The 20,698-nt window shown below is 56.1% G+C and overlaps 2 protein-coding genes across 2 annotated transcripts in view; both read right to left on the bottom strand.

The window, feature by feature from the left end:
* Positions 1-461: 461 nt before the first annotated feature.
* Positions 462-14,780, bottom strand: FHIP2B (FHF complex subunit HOOK interacting protein 2B). Its single transcript, XM_061200658.1, has 17 exons — positions 14,680-14,780; positions 10,320-10,398; positions 7,960-8,132; positions 7,179-7,283; positions 6,768-6,890; positions 6,332-6,559; positions 6,029-6,225; positions 5,608-5,716; positions 5,300-5,376; positions 4,751-4,940; positions 4,020-4,165; positions 3,769-3,897; positions 3,512-3,602; positions 3,165-3,308; positions 2,684-2,824; positions 2,374-2,474; positions 462-2,135 (listed from the first exon to the last, which is right to left on the bottom strand). Exons 1-17 carry the CDS (start codon positions 14,722-14,724, stop codon positions 1,997-1,999), a joined length of 2,217 nt encoding a protein of 738 aa, XP_061056641.1. The 5' UTR covers positions 14,725-14,780; the 3' UTR covers positions 462-1,996.
* A 4,118-nt stretch (positions 14,781-18,898) lies between these two features.
* The window catches only part of DMTN (dematin actin binding protein), a 28,169-nt gene continuing 26,369 nt past the window's right edge, over positions 18,899-20,698 (bottom strand). The window contains exons 14-16 of the mRNA XM_061200665.1: positions 20,606-20,671; positions 20,241-20,321; positions 18,899-20,105 (exon numbers count right to left, since the gene is read on the bottom strand). Coding sequence (XP_061056648.1) covers positions 19,992-20,105; positions 20,241-20,321; positions 20,606-20,671 — 261 coding nt within the window. The 3' untranslated portion in view covers positions 18,899-19,991. The remainder of the gene's footprint in view (positions 20,106-20,240; positions 20,322-20,605; positions 20,672-20,698) is intronic.

Here is a 20,698-nt window from a genome sequence, read left to right as displayed (position 1 = left end):
CCCCCCTCAGAGGGTTGCCACACGCATACACTTAGGGACAAGATTTTTAAAAAATATCAGGCCCACTGTTCACCACTAAAGCAGTCATACCGCTCACAACATAAACACTAAAAAGGAGACTTGCATACAGATGCCTCAGGTGGCCCATTCCCTTGTGGTGTCTCCAGGGCTGCCAGCTCTCAGCTGTAGGCAAGCCGTGCAAAAATAGTGCTGCTTGGCCAAGAGAGGCTGGTTCCTGGTTCCTGGTTCCCGGCAGGTGCTGGGGAACATCAGATCTGCACTGCCAGAGCCTGTCTCTGTTTACCACTCCCTCTCCGGCCCACACCACACACACACTGCCCCCCTACGCCCCTGTGCTGGAAAAGGCATTTAATTTGCCTTCCTTAGGAAGATGGGCCTGAATCAGCAGTGGAGCCCTGGGGAGAAGGACACAAAGGGCGCAGAAGAACAGGGCAGCTGTCTCCACACAACCACACCATTTATTTCCGTGCTGTCTAGCGGGGGACACTGTGCAAAAGCCCGAGTGCATTGGGGAGTGGAGTGTCTGTCTGACTCCCGGACGCTCAAACGTTTTCTGAATCGAAGAGTCCAGACCCAATTCGCCCGCTGAGCTCTGCTCCCCTGTCCCACACCAACGCCCGCGTGCGCACACATACGTGCGCACACACGCGTGCAGGCACGTGCACAGTGTCCTCCGGAGCAGCAGTTAAATCTTCCCCAGCTTGGAGGGATGCAGGAGAGGTAGAGGTCGTTGAGTTTCCTCCTCTTTCACGTCACCTCTTGGCAACCTGTGGACGGCTTCTAGAAGCAGCATGGGCAGAAAAATGAAGCAAGTGGGGCTCTGGCCTGCTCCTCCTTGCCCAGGAGTAAAGCCAGCAACTGCAGTTTGCTGTGAGGTAATGCCTGGCACTGCCTGTGTGTTCCTGCAGGTTGAGACAGATTCGGGCCGGGTGGGGTGGCAGCCCCAGCCGTAGAGGTCATGCAGGGAGAACCACACCGTGACCGGCTGGCTGCCTGTGCCCCAGCCCCCCTCCCCGGCCAGGCCTTGGGGGGCCCACGGTCCAGTGGGCATCTTGGCCTCACCTGGACCCAGAGCTTCCAGCACCGCTGGGATTGAATTCCATGGAGAACCCTGGCAGGATGCTAAGGGCAAGGCCTGGCCTCCCCCGGTCTCTGAGCCCCTCTGCCCAGGTGTCGTGGACCTGCCGAGACAGGTTCAGAAGGCGCCAGAGAGAAACCAGCTGGAGCTGGAGCCTGGCATCCAGCCCCCCGGGCTCCCCAGGCCCTCTCCCGCCCTGGCTGCAGTTGCATCAAGCTTATGAGCGGCTGCCCCCACCTGGGCGTGGAGCATGCTTTGGGCATTTGCCATGAGGCTGTTGGGAATTGTGCAACAGTCTCCGGGAGGGCTGAGTGGGAAGAGGGGCTTCCCCTGCTGTCCACTGCCGCTTCCCCAAGGGTTAAGCCAAGAAGGCAGGAGAGAAAACGTCAAGTCTCGGCAGCATCTGTGGTACTTGGTGTGGCCAAGACAGGGCCGTGCCCGCATCTCTCTGGCCTGTGGTCCTGACCAGCCTCAGAGTCATCAGCTCACTCCCCGCCGTGCCCCTGGAATGAGTCTCAGGTCTTGGCTTTCACCACAGATGGCCCACAGAGACAGGTGACAGGCACAGGACACATGAAGCTCTGGGTCTGGGGACTCATCTGGCCGTCACCCAGCTCCCCAGAGAAGGCCCCGAGGACACCATGCTGCCCAGAAAGCCATCTCTTTTGCTCCTTGGCTTCTGATACCTCAGAGACCCGCTCCTTGAAACCCAGTCTGGTAGAGCCAACAGGCCAAGGGCGTCTTGAGTTAACCCGAGAGTGGAAGCCCAGACCTCCACCCAGGCAGAGGTCCCCGGGATGTGAAGGAGACGGAGCCAAGCCCCCACCCCGGGAGGACAGTGGTGGCAGCAGTGCCAGGCGGGAGGCAGCTCTTGGGCAGAGGTGTCACGTTCCTGGTTCAGACGTGCCCTTCCGGGGGTTCGGAGAGGCGCAGGTGAGGACCATGTGGGGGGAACTTGACGAAAGCGATGGCAGCCAGCTCTTTGCAGAATTCCTCAAGGACTACCACGCCCTGGAGGAGGGTCTGGTGGTCCAGCCTGAGGGAGACAGCACGGCGGGGGTCACGGCTGGGAGGTGTGGGGAGCGTGCCAGCGTGATATCCCAGTGTCTGTGAGGGATCATCCGGCGGCAGCCACCTCTGACTGACTGTGAGGGACCACAGGCCTCTGCAACGGGCCCTCCTCTGTCCCCGGCCTGGCGCCTCCCCCACCCGGAAGCCCTAGCTTTCCCACCCCAGGGCTCTTCCTTGGGCACCCGCTTCCCTCTGTTACTTACTGCTCCCCGGGCACCTGGCCCATCAGCTGCCTGCGCACCAGCAGCAGTTTGCCTGGGAACTGGGGCACCCTCTGAATTCTCTGCATCAAGTCCCCGATCACCTAGAGTGGAAACAAGAGGGGAATGAGGAGACCAGCGACACTGCCGCAGGGTCCCTGGCTCTGTCGCACCATGGGAGGGGGGTGGTACCAGTGCTTTCCCCTGGCGCTGGCAAGGGTGCCCACTCCTGCAGCCCCCGGCACCCCCGTCCTGTCCCCCTCCCTTCCTGTCCTCAGCATTGGCGTGCTCCCTCCGGCCCGGGCATCCTTACCCTGACGAGCACAGAGAACAGGCTCCGGCAGCCAGGGGCCAGGTTGATGTAGGGATCCAGGAGGTACTCGTGGATGAGGGGGTGGGGGAAGAGGGCGAGCCGGGACAAGACTGAGGTCACTTGCAGGTTCAGGCTGTACGGCTGGGGGGAGCACGGTGGACAAGCGAGGGTTGGCACAGGCGGTGAGCACTTCTGCGCCCCCCCACCCCCCAGCAAGGCGCCTGGCCAGTGTGAACATGTGCGGGGGTTGGAGATGCATGTGATGTGTGTGTCACAGGTTCCCTGGGGCTGAGGACCAGGGCACGTCAGGGCGTGTGGAGCAGAGGCGAGACGGGGCTTCCCGCCTGGGGAAAGGTGGGGCTTGAGGGGGGTCGTGGAACCAGAAAAGAGAAGATGACTGGACCCCCACGGCTGGGCCCTCCTCTCCTGAAGGACTCCAGAGGCCTTAGCCCTGTGACAGGGGCCCAGCCCTGTCAGGCACCTGTTCTAAAATCCGGGATATGCGGTCGAACAGCATTCGGAGGAAGTGACCCTCAAAGAAAGGCCGTTCGGGCTCATGGGGGTCCAGGGGTGTGGGAGCCGGCGGCCAGCCCCAGGGTGCCACTCGGGACCTGCACTCCTGGAACTGAAACAGGAGGGGAGAGTTAAAAGAGGTGGACCCAGTGGTCAGGAGGCACCAGCAGACAAAGGGAGCCGCGCAGGCAGGTGGGGCTCGGGCACTTGGCCAGAGCTGGGAGCACCTCGGGCGGGAGATCGCAGAGGCAGAGTGTATTAACCCCACGCTCTGAGCGGTGAGAACTGGGCGCCGGCAGAGGCCTTGACACTCACCAGTCCGTAAGCATCGTGGACGTATGTGTCATATCCGGTCTCTTCCAGGAAAGCCGAGGTCTTGGCTTCCTCAGGAACGAGGCAGAGGAAACTGAGAGACAGGACCCGTGGTTTGGAGGTGCCCCAGCCTGGGCTGCCCTGCTCTCCCCGCTCCACCTCCAGCCCCGAGGGAGCACTCTCCCGGCTGCACCCCATCAGGGCTGTGGCCAAAGACGGAACAAAACTCAGGTGGCTCAGAGTTCCTGACCTGCTCCTACCTGTTGACAATCTCGGTCACCGCTGTTTTGCCATCGGGGTTGGTGATGGGGGCAGGGGGAGGCTTCATGGAGGGTTGAAAGCCGGAGTCAAGGAAGCCATCCGTGAAGTAGGGGTCTTCCTCCAGATCTCTGTGCCAGGGCAGACAAGCGAGGCACCAGTGAACGCAGGAACTGGTGTGGGGTGCTGGGGGCCAGTGGGGGGGTGGTCCCGAATGGTCCGAGGCCTCCCCGAGGCGCTGAGCTTCACTTACAGGGTGTCCTCGTAGCTCTCGGGCTCGGGCGAGCCCCGGGCCACGTAAGGGCGGCCCTCGAGGTGGCACAGGATCAGGCTGTGGATGATCTGCTCGTGGGGCTTCTGGAGCAGCTCCTCAAACAGCCGCAGCGTGGCGATGCTGATCTGGGACCAGAAGCGGTCAGCAGGACACCCCTTCCCCATCCCGGCCTCTAGGGGTGCCTGGGAAGTGCTCACCCAGATAAGAGGAGTCCCCCTAGGAGAGGGTCACCTCCTCCAGCCGGGGGCTAAGGTGGCAGGTTTTAAGGGGAGCAGATGGGTGTTGGCCCAGGAACCGGAAGTCTGGCTGGTCCCTGTCCCATTACTGATTTGAGGTGTAGTATCAGGCAAGCCCACTGGCTCCTCAGAGCCTTAGTTTCCATGTCTAAAAATTGGCCCGGAGCTGTCAGCTTCAAACAAGCCAAATGAATATAAAAGCATTTTGTAAGATAAAAAGTGCCATTACAAGTATGTGATCACAGAAAATTAACTGCGTGACAAAAGCAGTTTGGCTACCAATCACTGGGTCACTGCCTTTTTCTGTTTTTTTTTTTGGCTGGGGGTGGGGGTGGGGGTGGGGAGTTGGGTTTCAATGGCCTGAAAGGTAGAACCACCTGGAAAGCTAATGCAAATGGGAAGAAGCTTCAGGAGTCCCTTGGGCAGGGGCTGGGGGCCAGGGAGCAGTTAGAGAGGAGGGCCCGCCCGCCTCACCTCATCAGAGAGGTGGTCGCAGTGCCTGACGAGGTGGCCGCCCAGGGTGTGAGGGCTGTCCTCGGGGGCTGCAGGCTGCTGGTCCGTGCCCAGGAGGAAGGCCACGGCCTCCCGCAGCAGGGCAGGGGAGCGGAGCTGGCGCAGCATGGCCGTGAGCAGGGCGGTGGAGGTCAGGACGCTCTGTTCAGACCTATGGGGAGGGCGCGCTGAGCCAGGCGGGGCAGTCAAGACCAGAGTAGGAGCAGGGAGGGAAGGGGTGTAGGGGGCAGCACCCTTTCCTGGTTCCCTTGCATCTTCGGCTGGTATTTCTCTGCCCACACCCCACCCCTCCTGAGGTCCTAGAGTCCAAGGGTGGGAGGCCTTTGTTAGCCCACGTAGCTCTGAGCCACGAGTGTGTCAGGGGAACAGGCAAACATCAACTCACGGAGCCCACAGACTCCCATGACTCTGGACAAGGAGGTCCCTGGTCTCAGGTGCAGGAAGGGGCTTGGTGGGGTGGGTGGTTCGCCCAGACTATGGCTACGCCCAAGGGAACTGCACAGAACTTACACATGCAGGAGCTGGGGCTGCAGAATCTCCACAAATAACTTCTCAGCCACAGACTTTGCCAAGGCATCCGAAACCACCTGGCGCCAAAAAGCATGTCTTAAACACATTTTACCTCCGATCGACCATTTTCCACTGAGAAACAGCTGTGTCCTTGCACAGAGCCTGACAACAGGTAGAGGGTCTCTGCTGACCCCGGGCCCCACCCAGCTCCCAAGAGACCCCCTGGGTCCTTGAGGTAGAGACACGAACAGAGCACCATGAAGCGGGGGACACCCGAGGAGAGCCCTGTCATTGCCCACCCCGCTCACCGTGTGTGCCTCTGTGATGAGGTGGTCGCAGTAATCAAACCAGCCCAAGAAGGCAGCCAAGGTCTCCTTGCCAGGGAAGGAAGCCTCATCAGACGGGGCACTGGGTAACCTGAGGGAGAGCGAGGGAGCCTTGTGAGGCCTGCTTCAGGTACGTCCAGGAAGCTGGGCCCTTCTGCCTTCTGCCCTAGAACCTCTGTTGCTGGGGGTCAGTTCTACTGGGGGCTCTGAGGGCAGAAGCCAAAGTGATGCTTTCCTGGAAGGCGAGAAGGCCCTTGGGCATGGGCTGTAACCTCAGGAAGAGGGTGGCCAGCAGGGGTCCCCATCCCCCCTGGAAAACAAGAAGAGCCGCTACCGGGAAGATGACGGGCAGGGCTTCTAGCCACTGAAGATGCAGCCCAGCCTTCCCTGGCCAAGCGCCTACCTCCAGCTGATGCCCTCTAAAGCGGCAATGTCTGCGGGGTCCAGGAAGCTGGGCAGGGACTGGTACAGCTGGCAGAGGTGCTCGACGATGGCAGGGCAACAAGGGCTGCTCTGCACCAGGTAGGTGGCAGCTGCCTGGGAAGCCACGCTTACCAGGAGCAGCAGGTTCTCCTGGGCCTTCAGGGCCACCCGACCTTTCTAGGGGATAAGGGTACGACTTCAGTGACGTGCAGCTGATCCCCCAAGTGCCCTCCCAGCAACTCGCCCGCCCCACCCCTGCTCCCTGCGTCTCGGCAGCCGGCACCTTGCTCTTGCACAAGCCAATCAGCGAGGTGATGAGGTTGCTCTCCCCAGTCCCTCCATCGGGCTGCTCGGTCTCAGCAGGCAGCTGGGTGCTCAAGGCCCGGGCCCCCCAAGCACCCCTGTCAGGAGCTTTGCTGTGGGGCTGCTCCTCGTTCTTGATGCCGGCTGCCTCTCTCGGCAGGGCGGTGGCTTCTCTGGATGCCTCCTTCCTACCGACGGTCTTTTTACCCTGCAAGGGAGGCTGCGTGAGGCCAGGCTGTGGTGCAGAGCACCCCCCACGATTGGCCCCTTGGGAATACAGGGTGGCGTGGAGCTGGAGGGGGAGCTGCCTGAGCACCTCCCCGGTACCTGCTCCATCCTTCTGCTTCTTCAGAAGGGCCACAGGGGATTGCCCTGGGGTCTGGGCCCTCCCGCTCCTGTTCCCCAGAGGCGCTCACTTCTAGAATATAGGTGAGCAGGGCTGGATCCTGCTGGATCTTGGAGCAGAGGACAGTGGTGAACTGCACCTCCTCCTTTTCTGTGAGGGATCCAGGAACTGTCCCACCAAGTCGGAGAAGTTTCTGGAAGCGGAGCAGGACAGAGACAGAGGGGAATGGGGTGGCAGGGAAGAGAAGGAAGAATGGGGCGGCAGAAAAAAAAACCCGTGCACGACCATGGGTTCAGACTCAAACCTGCGGCACGGGTCCTGATGGAGAAGCTGGATTTGGGGGCTTTCTTAGAGTCTCAGAGGGTGGAGTGTTTTTGTAGAGAAAGTTCCGGTGCTTTGGGACTGGCCTAGGAGCACCCCTAGCTTTTCTTGAAAGCATAGGCCTCACCCCCAGACACCCCTTAGCTTCTGGACCCCTCACCTGCACAGGCCTGTGGACGCTGAGGTAATGCAGGAGGGGATGCTGCACCTGGGCCAGAACCTTGCTGAAGAACTGGAGCACCTGCTGCCGCATGCCTGGCGGGTACTGCGGGTCGGGGGACAGAGTGCCTGTCAGTCAGGCGGCGAGGCCACGCCCCCGCCCGGACCGCTCCTCCCCTCACTGCGCGGAGGGGCCTTCTCCGCCCGCCTCCCTCCCTCACTCTTGGCAACTGGCCTCCTCTATGCTGCCAAGCCCCCTTCTTCCATTTTTCCTTTTTCTTTTTGGCCGCACATGCGGGATCTTAGTTGCGACCAGAGATCCAACCGTGCCCCTTGCATCAGGAGCGCGGAGTCTTAACCACTGGACCGCCAGGGAAGTCCCGCCCCCTTCCTGCTTTATTTTTGTCCATAACCTTGTCTTTATTGAACATACTATACGTGGGCTCCTTTGATTATCCTGCCTCTCCCCAACTAGAATTTTCGCCTGTTTCAATCACTGCCAGGTCCCCAGTGCCTAGGACACAGACTGGCACATGGCTGGTCCTCAGTACATCTTTGATGAACGAACGCGGACTGAACGAAAGGAAACATGTCCTCAACGCGGACGACAGCGAGAACATGCCACCAAAGCAAATAAGCAAGGGCCCAAAGCCTCGGGGTGTTCTGAGACAGCCTCAGTGCCCCGCCCCCAGTGTGGGCACCGGGCACCGGGAGGAGCACAGGTAGACCTGCCGGACACCGGCTCAGGTGGAAAGTTCCAGAGGCACCGGGGTCCTGCCCACCTCGGCCTTGCCCAGCGTGCACAGGGTCTCCAGGATCTTGTGCTGCAGCAGGTACTCCAGACACGGCCCGGCCTCACCGGCCGCCGCCTGCTGCTTCTCCTCGTACACCAGGATGTCCAGCATCTGCTTCAGCCGCCAGGGAATATCTGTTTTCTTGGCCGGGGTGTTTTCATCTAATCAAGATTCAGGAAACAAGGTGAATGGGGTGAAGAGGGGCACTCTGGCTGGATGGGGTCAAGCCCACAGGGCCTAGCGGGTGGAGGGAGGTAGAAGCCAACCTGGAGCAGGCCAGGTTAACACTTTTCTTCAAAGACCAGAGGAAAGGGAAGTTTACAGTTGATGCCTCTCTAGTTGAAAAGACAAAAGACCTTCTAGATGAAGCCCAGGATACAGCCCTCTGACGGAGCATGTGTGCAGGCCCCAGCACTTTATGAGAGGAAAGCAGCAGCATTTTTTCTCTGAACCCTGGGGCCTACAGAAGGACACCTGCTAGGGTTTCAGGCCTGCTCTGGGCCTGAGTGAGAAGCTATGGGCTCAGGGGTCTCTGTTATATTATTTAGAAGCCATCTTCGATCAGCTTCCTAACAGATAACCTCCTGGGGCCTGTTTATGTCTCTTTTATACTCAAGGAAGGCAATACTCTATTTTTTTTACAAAGCCAAAAAAAAAAAAAAAAAAATCCATGCATGACCATGGGTTCAGACTCAAACTCACTGCACAGTGCCCAGGTCCTGACAGAGAAGCTGATTAGTGGGGTTTTCTTAGTCAGTCTCAGAGGGTAGAGTATTTTTATAAAGAAAGTTTTGGTACTTTGGGACTGGCCTTGGAGCACCCCCTAGCTTTTCTTGAAAGCATAGGCTTTTAAGCAGGGCAGCTCACCTCGCCCACCCCTGCATCTCCGGTCCAGGGACCAGTCTGGAAATTAACGGATTGGGCCCAGGTGAAGCCCCAGGTGGACCCAAGGCAGTTCTAGATCTTTTCCTAGTCTCTGGTAGCTTGGGGCTCCCTGTCAAGAGATCTTCAGTCTAAAAGCTGCAAACTTCCAGATGTAAAATAAGTCCTGGGGATGTAATGTACAGTATGGTGACTATAGTTAATAATACTGTACTGTATATTTAAAAGTTGCTAACAGAGAAGATCTTAAAAGTTCTCACCACAAGAAAAAAAACTGTAGCTATGTGTGGTGACAGATGTTAACTAGACTTATTGTGGTGATCATCTCTCCGTATTTCCATATATTGAATCAATATATTCAATTGAGTACACCAATTATATTGGGTTGGCCAAAAAGTTCGTTCGGGTTTTCCGTAAGATGATACAAAAGCCCAAACGAACTTTTTGGCCAACCTAATATGTCAATTGTATCTCAGTTAAAAAAAAAAAAAGGGATCTTCAGTCTAAAGCAATCGTTCTTAACTGGGGGTGATTTTGCCCCTGCTCCCCAGGATATTTGGCAATGTTTGGAGAGCCATTTATGGTTATCACAATGGGGAAGGGGTGCTACTGGCATTTAGTGGATAGAGTCACTCTATCAGAGTCAGAGTTGCTGCTAAACATACAGTGTACCCCCCCAGCCCCCTACAACAAAGAATGATCCAGTCCAGGTGTCACCAGTGCCAAGACTGAGGAACCTGGTCTAAGAGAACGCTCAGAGGGTCCCTCAGAGTGTCCAAAGGCCACTTTTAATTTCTTGGGTTGGCTCAGGCTGGAAATAAAGCCTTTAGGAAAGGTGTAGGCTGGAATCAAACCCCAGTCTGAACTCCAGGAGGTGGAAGGCTAGGGATGCAGGAAAGGTTACCTGGCAACCAGTGCATCTCCACCAATCCCAGCATACTGACTACAAGGCAGCCAATGAGACGCTGCCCCCTCAGTGAGTGATCCTGATGGGCCCAGATGACCCAAGGCTTTGGCTTTTTAGAGTGTCAGCTTGGGGAGAAGGACCAGGTGTGCTACATGCCTTGCCAGGTCTCTACAAGAGAAGTGCCCTCTCAGTTGGCTCACAGAAAAGAGGAATTTATTCCATTTCTTTTCTTTAATCAGTAAGCCCTAGGCACAGGGCCCAGGCACTTGGGGACTGAAGGCCTGGACATTCTGCCCAACTGGAAGCTGAGGGAAAGTGGCATTCAACCTCTGGGTTGCAGAGTCAGGCCAGTGAGACCTCAGCCTCCCTGTCCCCACTCCTACCTCACACAGGTCCCCTCCCAGAAGGTCAGGGTGGGGCAGCCCCCACTCTGAACTCCTGAGCAGCGGATGTCACCTTCCTCAGGACACCTGCATCTCTGAGCTGCAGGGTGACTCCACCCACACCTTCCTCCCTGCTCCCTCCAGGGATCCCTGCGCGGAAGGAGACCAGGCCCCACCTGTGCTTTCAATGTAGTAGTTCGTGATGCCCTTCCAGTGTTCCACGAAGGCCTCCAGCAGGTCAATGCTGGGCTCCCGCTGTGGACAGAGCAGACACAACCTAAGTGGTCACCACCGGCACTCATCAGAAAGGACATTCCACCATCTGCTAAGTGTCGGACGGGTGCTAGGCCCTGGAGGAGGCACCGTGATCCTGGGTTCTCAAATTGAATAGTTACACATTTTCTCCAGGACATTTGTACATTGTCTCCCTATCTGCCAACAATCTCCTGGTTCCTCTCCTCAGACCCCCCTCCCTCCTGGAAATGCTGTGACATGAGCACATGTCATGATTCTATATCCCCTGTCCCAGAGCAGCGAAGACTGATGGTAGGGGAAATAGACACAGAAACAGATCATTTCTATATATCGTGGTTATGCTACAACAGAGGTACATAGAGGGAAACAGGAGAGCACCCCCAAAACAACAAAATCAAAATGATACAGATGGAAAATGTGGCAAAGACAAAGCTTTCAGGTCCCTCTCGGTCTGAGAGTCTGAAAATCCGGGTTGAAGGCCACGACAGCTCAGTTCAGCCAGATAGGTAACGTTAGAGGAATATTAAGAAAGTGCCTTACTTATAATGTGCTGCATCTTTTGTCCACGGCTGCAGGCCGTGCACCCCTAGCTCCTCTCCGCTCTGCTCCTGTCCACATCTCCTCTGACTCCTTCGATCGCCCCGGGGGAATTCTGATCTGCTGTGAGCAACCCCCGAACCTCCCCCCTTTCCCAAAGTGCTCTCTTCATTTCCATGCCCCAGCTGGAACTAACCTTGAACTGGTAACAACCAGTTCCCCTGAAAACTTCTCCAAAAAAGTGCATTTCTTCTCTTTTCTAGCAGGGTAAATGTTCACAGGAGAAAAACGCATAGTCCCTACCTATATCCCTACCTCTTGGTCTTTGCTCCGGCCACTCCTCTGTCCAGGAGCCCCCGTATCCCCCTACACCTGTCTAGGTCCTAGCAGTCCCCAGTGAGGTCCAGCTCAGGGCCACCACCTCCACAAAGCCACCTCTGCGGTCCCCAGATGCATCTCTAAATTCACGCTTTTCTGCACCACAGGACGGGGTGTCTCCTCCTTCCATAACTCACTCAGTAGGTATCTGTTGAGTGCCTACCACGTACAAGACACCACGCCTGACGTTACAAGCCATACAAGGCTGTCTAAGAGCCAGTCCTCCAGAAACGTGCCGTGGAGGAGAAGAGAATATAAAACACGCTGAATAACTCCACCACTGAAGTAGTGTGAGAACACAGGAGAGGTGGAGAATGGCCTTTGGGCGAAGAGGGGTCACTTGCAACAAGTGGAACAAAGAGGCTTTACTGAGGTCATGCGGGAACTAAAACCTGAAGAGCTGGGTCTGATTTCAACAATTAGAGAAATAGGAGAGACATTTCCTGCAGAAGGAACTTTGCAAAGCATGTCCAGGTCAAGGATGGATTGATGAGTGTGTGGGGCCTTGAATTTCTTGGCCAAACCAAGAAGTCCGATTTTGTTTTTAATTTTTAAAACTTTTTATTGTTTTGCAGGCTGCCGGGTACAGGTCAGTGACATCGGAACTGTGTGAGGAAGAGTCATCTGGCGGGTGTGTAGGAGACAGACACAGGATAAATGCTTAGCAGACCATTATGACAAGAGGAGGAAGCAATCACACTGAATCAGAGGCCTTGAAGTATTCCCCCGGCCTTGGCGGCCCAGGCAGTCTTGTCTTCTCTCAAAGTTCGCTGTGGGGACCACGACTCTTACAGGAGTGGCACCTCGCACAGTCGTTCCAAACACACCGTCCATATGGAGTGACTGCATCTTATCATGTTCTACGTGATGCTATTATTGTTGGGTGAGCACTCATCTCTCCAGGCGACTGTGAGCTCCCTGGGGCCAGGGTTCTTTCTGTGTTTCTGCCTGCCCCTAAAGGGCTCTGCACAGAGTGATTACTCATTGATATTTACTAAATATCTCAGCAAACTCCTTCAGCCCCTTCCATAGTTCCTTGTCTCTGGGAAAGCCCTCTGACCCGTGACCACGCTACGGTCATCGCACAAGCCTGTGATGGGGTCTCATCTAGCCTTAAAATTCATTTATAGTCTCCTAAAGCCTTAAGCTGGACTTAAATCAAAAAACAACAATCCAGGGACTTCCCTGGTGGCACAGTGGTTAAGAATCCACCTGCCAATGCAGGGGACATGGGTTTGAGCCCTGGTCGTGGAAGATCCCACATGCCACGGAGCAACTAAGCCTGTGTGCCACAACTACTGAGCCTGGGCTCTAGAGCCCGCGAGCCACAACTACTGAAACCCGTGTGCCTCAACTACTGAAGCCCGTGCGCCTAGAGCTGGTGCTCCGCAACGAGAAGCCACCGCAATGAGAAGCACATGCACCGCCAACGAAGAGTAGCCCCCGCTCGCCACAACTAGAGAAAGCCCGCACGCAGCAACAAAGACCCAACACAGCCAAAAATAAAAAATAAATAAATTAAAAAAAAAACAATCCAGCAAGAAAAGGAGAAACAGGAGAACAAAGGTTAGCCAAAACAGACTGTTAGAGCTAAGAAAGCAGGGGGTAATCTTTACCTGTATCTGTTATTAGCTACTGTAACTCCAGCCCAAGGAAACTGCACCAAATGATTAATTTTTAAAGATAATATTATATTTACAAATAATGCTAAAGATTGCTATTCTATTTTGTCAGAAGAGGGCAGGAAGGCACACTCTTCCTCTTTAACTAGGAGTCAAGCAACTTGCTGGGGGTTTTAACCTGGTGACCCAGCCCTGGGAAGACCTATGATACTCAAGCTTGGGGGTGGGAGGGAGAGGGGTCCCCATCTCTCCTGATGGTTGCACAGGGCCAGCCAAATTTCCAGGGCATCATCTATATGTTGTATACTGAGGGGCCTAAGATCACCTGCCTAAAAATATCCCCCTTGACCAGCAATACTCCTGCAGCCACTGACACTGAAATTTCCACATAGGAAGCATTAGAAATTCACTTCTCAGGGCTAGGGTCCTGTCTATCCAGTCCACCCACCTTGTGTATGCAGCTTTCCCAGAGAGGTATGAAGGAGTGTCAGATTACTTTCTAAAATGACAGCTATTTTGATTGGGGACAGGGAGGAAGGGAGGAGAGATCATTTTGGAACCCCCTCCTGAGGCGGGATGGCCGGAGGCTCCTGAACACCAGCGAGGGCAGGGCTGGGGCAGGTGGGAGAGGAGAAAGGGCAGAAGCTTTTCACTTTCTTCACAAGTTTGCTTAAGGCTGAGACTGGTTTCACTCATTAACAAGCTCTGATTTGGTGTGTGTGTTGGGGAGGAAGGCGATGGAACCCAAGGGTGTTTCTCCTGAGAACATGTGATACACTCAACTGATCAATTAGGGGAAGGGTTTATACTGTGAGACAAAAGAATTGTTAACTTTACAGGCAGAATCTTGGCAGGGTTGCTTTAACTGGAGGGCATCCCGCCTACCCTATCTAAAGGGCACTTTTATCTCGCTCAATGAAGAGAACAGCCGCCGTGGGCGCCTCTCACCAGCCTTCAACCCCAACAGAAAATGGCAGAAACACACACTCCCCCGTCCCCGCGGGCCGCCCCAGGCCGCACTGCAGCTGGCCTCTCCTGACTCAAGGTCGGTGGGGCTCGGGCTGGCCTGGTGTTGAGACAGCATTCTGGAAACTGCGCTTGTACCCTGCAGACGGCTGTTTCCTGGGCTAGGCGACCCCCTGCCCGCCGGACTGTATCTGTACCCTTCCTGGGGACTTGGCCAGTCCGGGGCCTGCACTTCCCAAGTCCAAGGTGAGAGGGCAGACTGCGCCTGAGTGTGGTCTTGGAGGCGGCCGAGGGCTCGAAACCAGGGTAAGGGGCAGCTATTTTTTAAGGCCGGGTGACCAGGAAGGGAGGAGCGTGGGGGAGGAGGAAGGCACCCAAGCTGGGGGAGGGGCCTTGGGGGGAATTTTGGGAAGAAACTATTGGGTGACTAGGGATCATTCGGCACAGAGGAGTTTGGGAATTGGGAGAGACTCGGGGAGCAGGAGAAATAAACAGGAAGCAATGCGGGGAGAAGGGTTAGGGGCCGGAGCGACCTGGAGAGGAGCTGGGAACACGCGCGATACGGAAAGAAGCCCGTGGAAGCGGGGAGCGCTGCGCGGGAGGGGCGCGGCGGGGGAGCGAGGAGGCCCGGGAAGGGGCACCACGGCCCGGGTTGGGGGGTCCCTTCCTGGAGGCGGCCCGCGCCCTCCGTCCGCCCGCGCGCCGGCTGGCTCCTCCTCCGGCCCCGCGCCCGCCCTTCCGGCCCAGGCCCCGCGCGCCCCAGCGTCCCCGGCCTCACCGCCCCCACGGCCTCCTGCAGCAGCGCCCCGAGCCGGCTCAGCATGACGGCGGCCCGGCTCCCGGCTCCCGGGCGGCGGCGGCGGCGGCAGCGGCGGCGGCGGAGCTCCCGGGCGCAGGCGGCGACCCGGAGGCGCGGCGAGAGAGGCGGGGCCCCGGCCGCCCCGCCCCGCTCCGCCGCCCCCGCTCGGCCTAGCCCGGGGTCGGAGAGGAGGCCGGCCGCCAACGTGGCCGGGACAGGCAGCGAGGAAGGGCCCCGGGGTCGGGGGCGCCGGCAGCCGGGGCAGCGTAGGGGCAGGGTCAAGTCCGCCGGGGCCTCTTGGGGAACCAGGAGGCAGCGAGCGAACTACCCTTAGAGAAGGGCGAGTGGACCCAGACAGGTTTTTCCCATGAGGGATGAGAAGGTTTGTGGGTTCTGGAAGTCTCTAGACTTTCCTCGTGGGACCCCGTAATGCCTTAGCGTCCCATCATATGATGTCGAGGGTCAGCAGAAATACATTTTGAACAGCTGACTGCCATGTGCTCAGGAAGAATTTCTTTCCATTCCTGGGGGAATGGGGGCGTGGAGCGGGGAGATGGGGAATGGGCTTTGAACTGGCAGAGCTGGCTGCTCGAAGGTCCCCTCCCTAAGGGCCGAGCTTTGAACATTCCGGGAAACCCTGCCTGTGTAATTCTTGGCCATAATTTTCCCAGTGTGTCCCCCCGAACTAACACACACACACACACACACACACACACACACACACACACGGGAGACACACCTGTTTCCTTGATGCGTCTAGAAGGGCAAAACGGGGCCAGCGTGACGTCTTTCCCCCACCCCTGTCCAGCACAGTAGCCACTGGCAACGTGTGGCTATGGAGCTGAAACGGGCTAGTCCCAATTGACATGTGCTGAAGACATGTCAGACAAAGGAAAGGATGTAAAATAGTCACTAATGATGTTTTACGTTGATTACAAGTTGAAACGTAATCTATTAGATAAATTGAGTTAACCAAAGTATATTATAAAAATTAATTTCACCTGTTGCTTGTTACTTTAAGTGGATACAGTGCTGGTCCAGAGGTCCTGCAGAGGAAGTCACACTGGCCTCGTTTTGCCCTTCTAGACGCACCAAGGAGAGAAACAGAAGGTGGGTCTCCGGTGTCGGGGACACACTGGGAAAGTTACACCCAAGAGTTAAACAGGCAGGACCCTCAACCAGAGCAGGGTTTCCCAGAATGTCAAAAGCTGGGACCTTAGGGAGGGGGCTTTCTAGCAGCCAGCTCTGCCAGTTCAAAGCCCATTCCCCATCTCCCTGCTCCCATCTCCCACCTCTACCCCCCAGGAATGGAAAGAGATTCTTCCTGAGGATAGGGCTGACATCTGTTCAAAATGTGTTCCTGCTGACCCCTGACACCATCTGATGAGAGGCTGAGGCACCAGGGGTCCCACGAGGGAAGGTGGGTAGCCCCTCTCACAGATCGGAGGACCTGGAGCTGTGGGGTACTGGGGCTTCACTGCACTGGCCCTGCCTTTGGGGCCCCTTTCAGTGGGACTAAGGCCCAGGAGGCAATGCCTGCCCAGAGTTGGCCATGTGCTGTGGAGTGGAGCCTGCAGTCCAGACCGAGTCACGGGGAGGCCAGGGTTCGGCTGAGCTAGTACTTGGATCTCAGTTCTCTGGCAGCTGCTTAGGGAAAATAGATGTTTCAAACAGCTCGTCTACAATCGGTCCCAGGTGAGGAGCCTATGGGAAATGAGAGGAGGCTTTTAGGCCAAAAAGTATCAGAACAAAGGGAAGAAACAAGCCTATTTTGTGTATCAAGAAGCAATCTAGGGGACTTCCCTTGCGGTCCAGTGGTTCGATCCCTGGTCGGGGAACTAAGATCCCACATGCTGCACGGCGTGCCCCCCCAAAATTTTTTTAATTAAAAAAAAAAGCAATCTGGAGTCAGTCCAACACTGTTCTTCTCTGGGTCTTCTTCCTCATAGGTAAAGGAAGCAGGCTGGATGGATTAAATCTACTTGTTTTCCTTCAAGATATTTCAAGGAACTGTAGAATATAGGGGAAGTGTATAAGAAATTCATAACCTTTTATTTGGTTTAACTTTTAAAATTTTATTTCAAAAGCTCTAATAAAAGTCAGTGGACATACTTGTATATATGATAGAGCCCACCGATGTATTTAAATTCTGCTGCCAGGTTAGCTCATTGGGAAGAAGATGTTTGAATAAACCTTCCCTCCTGTCAGCGTAAATGAAGGTAGAAGGCTGTTGCAGAATAAACAGTTTGAAAGAGCAAGGCACAAAGCCCAGATTCAAAGAGATGGGACTTAGCTGCTGCCGCGCATCGTGAGGAATGTGACCGTTCACATTTGCATGCATTTTTAAACCACTGCAACTTTGTGACTACTTATCTGTGAATCAGAATCCTCTCCTACTGTGCAACCAAATACAAGAATAAATTAGATCCCGTGCTTGCTGAAAGGGCGGCTGTCATATACAACCCTTGACTTAAAATTTTTATATCCATCAAATAGCTTCCTTGTTCTCATTGATTGATTTCATTAATAATTAACTATAAAATTCAACTTACAGGGAATTCCCGGGCGGTCCAGTGGTTAGGATTCCGTGCCTCCACTGCAAGGGCCACAGGTTCTATCCCTGGTCAGGGAACTAAGATCCCGCATGCCGCGTGGCGTGGTCAAAAAAATAAATAAATATAATCAACTTATAAATGTATTCTAATTACTAATAGTAAGATCTAATTTTTAAAAAGATTGACTACTAAAAAGGTTTGGAAACCAATGGACTAAATAATCACCAAGGTTTTATTTTAGGACAGACCTCCACTTTGAGCCGCTCTAAATTCTCAGGAACTTCAGATCCTTTAGGACTTCGAGTCCAGTCTGCTCGCACCACAAACATTTCCCAGTGTGCTGTGATCAAACACTCCTCACACCCCTTGGTGCGCAAGAGACTGGGAGCTCCGTGGACAGGGGGGTGCTGGCCTCGTCACCCGTTTCCCTCATGCCGGAACGGGATAAGCCTTCCAAACTTTGGCTGAACACCTACTCCTGGGTACATGTGTGTGGGTACCATTCCTCTCTTTGCTGCCCCTGGAGAGGCAACTGTGTCTATACTGGGAATGACCCAGGTTAGCAGTGAAGAAACTGGGATGTGTGTTTCCAGTCTGCAATCATTAGTTGCTTGTAGCTTCAGGCTTGTGAAATGTCTCTATTCCACGATTTTCTCATTCTCAAGAAGGATGAAAACAACCTGTGCCGTTGACCTCGCAAGTTTGTTAAGACGATCAATGTTGTGCATGTAGAGAACTCCTACAGTTTAATCATTCACACTTGAGCAGTTCTTATCCACTTTACTTTTGTTTCAGCCAAAGGGGCTAGAAACTCGTCCAAGGGCAGGAGAGTTGATTCAGGTGCCAGGTCCAGTCTTGGGTTCACACGCAGGGCCCCCTCCAACTCACCGGGTCCCCTGGACTGCATACCTCTTCAGGTGCCCAAACCCAGGTTCTGTTCCCCCCAGGTGAGCCGGCCCCATCCCCGCCAGCCCTCACACCCAAAGTCCTCCTTCCGATCTTCAAATCCAGTCTTCACCCCCTCCACCCACTTCAGCAGGCCTGTTCCATGTCTACTGCCCCTGGGCGGTCCTGCCAAGTCATCCAGGACCAAGTTACCCCTGCTCCCTCGGCCTCCACTTGACCCTTGCTCCTGCTAGATTTCCCCCATCATTTCTCCACCCCTTAGTTTTCCCCGCCTGACCCTCGACAATCAGCTCACTGCCCACTCCTACACAGTTGACCTTTACTGGGTGTTTGGCCTCCCCATTGAACTGTGAGTATCATAGACCTGGAGGGGTACAACCATGTCAGCTGTTGATGAGCTTGACCGCCAAGGGGGTGCATTTAGGGGCTCAGTGAAGGGCAGAGCCTTTTCTCCCAGCTGGCTCTATATTCATGCTCCAGAGTGTGAGTTTCTGTCCCCTCATCCATGTCACCATTGCACAGCCCCTGAAGGAGAGGAGGCAGACAGGACCTGCTAGACTGCCCCCGCTTTTCTGGCCCAGGGATGGGGGACGGTAGGATGTGTGCCATCGCTCTCCCTCTTCCAACTCTGTGTGCCCCCCCATTTGAACCCTCACTCTGTGGCTTTTCTCAGCCTGGCATCACCTGTTCCTCTCACTCGGATCTGGTGGCTCATAAAGAACAAATAGATTTGGGGCCCCGATGCAACCTTTTAATTCCAAGCAGAGTCCCCCTCCCCCAGCATTATCACACACACACGGTGGAAAGGGATGTCGGGGTCTGGGCAGGAACAAAACCCAGACCCCGGCAAAAATATATATATATAATTATATACACGTGTATTTGGAGAGAAGAAAAGCTGGGAGCGTGATTAAGGTAGGGCAGAGAGTTAGGTGAGGAAAGCAGCTGGGGAGTGCCCCAATAAATTACATTCTTTAGAGAGCATGGTGGGGGATGCAGGGGTGTGGGTGGGACTCGGTAGCCAGGACTCTCAGCCTGGCTCCTCATCCCGTCCAGGGGAGCCCAAAGGCCTGGGCTCTGCCCGGGACCTGGATGCTAGAAGGTAGCATTCTAGCCGACTCAGCCTGAAGGCTGATGTTGGGCTGGGGGTCTGTATAGGCGACATCTCCACTCTAAGCCAAGGCTTCTAGGGAAGCCTCAGGGCTGGAGCAAGAGGCTTCGAAGCTTGGGGGTCACAAGGAGAGGACAGGGTAAGCTGGAGGGCTGGGTGGCCTCCCTGCTGGAGGCTGAGAGGTGGGAGGCCCAGGTGCAGGGGAACCCGTCCCAGGTGAGCTGTGGAGGAGTGTTTGGGTGCACACAGGGTCCTGGGCGCTCTCTGCCTGCGTGGCTGCCTCCCACCCTCACGTGCCTCCTACCAGGCCCGAGGGTTCTTCCCACCCCTTGGTCAGGACAGCAGACAGGCCTGACCACTAAGTGTCACGTTCATGTCTCATCACTCCCTTCTGGGGACCGTCACATGGGGGTGGGGGCAGGGAGAGGGTGCAGACACTAACTCTGCGTGTGCTGGAGTGCACGCTGGGTTTGCCCTGTGCAGCGAGGACCAGGGATGAGAGGAGGCCCCCTCAGCTCATCATGGGGAAGGAGGTCCACGTCCCAAAACCCCAGCACTGCAGGGGCCTTGCTCTCCCTTGACCTGGGCAACAGAGCCAACCCCACCTCTGCCCCACCCCCCTGCTCCCCCCAGAGGTGATGCTTTGGGGTCTAGTGACCCCAGCTCCAGAGCCCCGAAGCAGCAAGGGTGAGGGTCAGTCACGGAGCAGGTGGGGGCCGTCAGAAGAGAGAGGCCTTTTTCTTGAGTTCGTTTCGCTTCCACAGAGCCAGCTTGCCAAACTCTTCGGGAGACATGGAAAAGACCCTTGAGAAGTCCTCTGCTGACAGGTGCCTCTGCAAGGGGGACACACAGAGGCAGTGTAGGGACAGGAGGCACAGGGTGGGGCTGGGCCACCTTCCCCCACAGCGGGCAGGGGAGGCTGCCCCGTCAGTAGCCCCTCACCCACCCAGCACATTCTCCCTGCGTACCTCAAGCCTCATCCTATCCACACCTGGAGGCAGCTTGGTTCGCCCCCTGTTGGTCACCACCAGCATTTCGTAAGGATAGATCTGGCGGGGAGGGGAGGCGGGCAGTAAGTATTAGGCTCTTCGAGGTCCCTGTCAGCGTTAACCCCCTCCATTCCCCAGGCCCCCTTATCAGCCTGCAGGGGCCATGGGGGCTCATGCCATCTTGCCATCCAACTCCCCCAACTTCCGTGCTGCCCCTCCCATCATCAGCCAGGAGGACCCCTCAGTGCATTCACTTCCCTGGCTTCTCCCCAAGCTGGCCTGCCCCCACTAGAGACGGTTCTGTCCCCTGCCCACCATCCCCTGCCTCTGCCCCTGCCCCTCACCTTCTGCTCCAGCACACAGGGAAGGGAGTTCCCCCGGTCCATCCTCCCCCTCTGGCCCTCTCCGTTCTGGGGAGACCAAAGCCGCAGTGAGCC

Source organism: Eubalaena glacialis, chromosome 9, assembly GCF_028564815.1.
Source record: "Eubalaena glacialis isolate mEubGla1 chromosome 9, mEubGla1.1.hap2.+ XY, whole genome shotgun sequence".
Lineage (NCBI taxonomy): Eukaryota > Metazoa > Chordata > Mammalia > Artiodactyla > Balaenidae > Eubalaena > Eubalaena glacialis.
Note: the sequence above shows the minus strand (reverse complement) of the source record. Positions and strands in the feature narration are given on the sequence as shown.

Bases quoted from the DNA above. Each gene is read 5' to 3' on its own strand.
- FHIP2B (XM_061200658.1), bottom strand. From the start codon at position 14,724: ATGCTGAGCCGGCTCGGGGCGCTGCTGCAGGAGGCCGTGGGGGCG. The intron at 4,941-5,299 runs GTAAGTTCTGTG...CCCTCCCCATAG, and splicing joins CAGCCCCAGCTCCTGCATGT to GTCTGAACAGAGCGTCCTGA. The intron at 2,475-2,683 runs GTAAGGATGCCC...TTTCCACTCTAG, and splicing joins TGTTCTCTGTGCTCGTCAGG to GTGATCGGGGACTTGATGCA.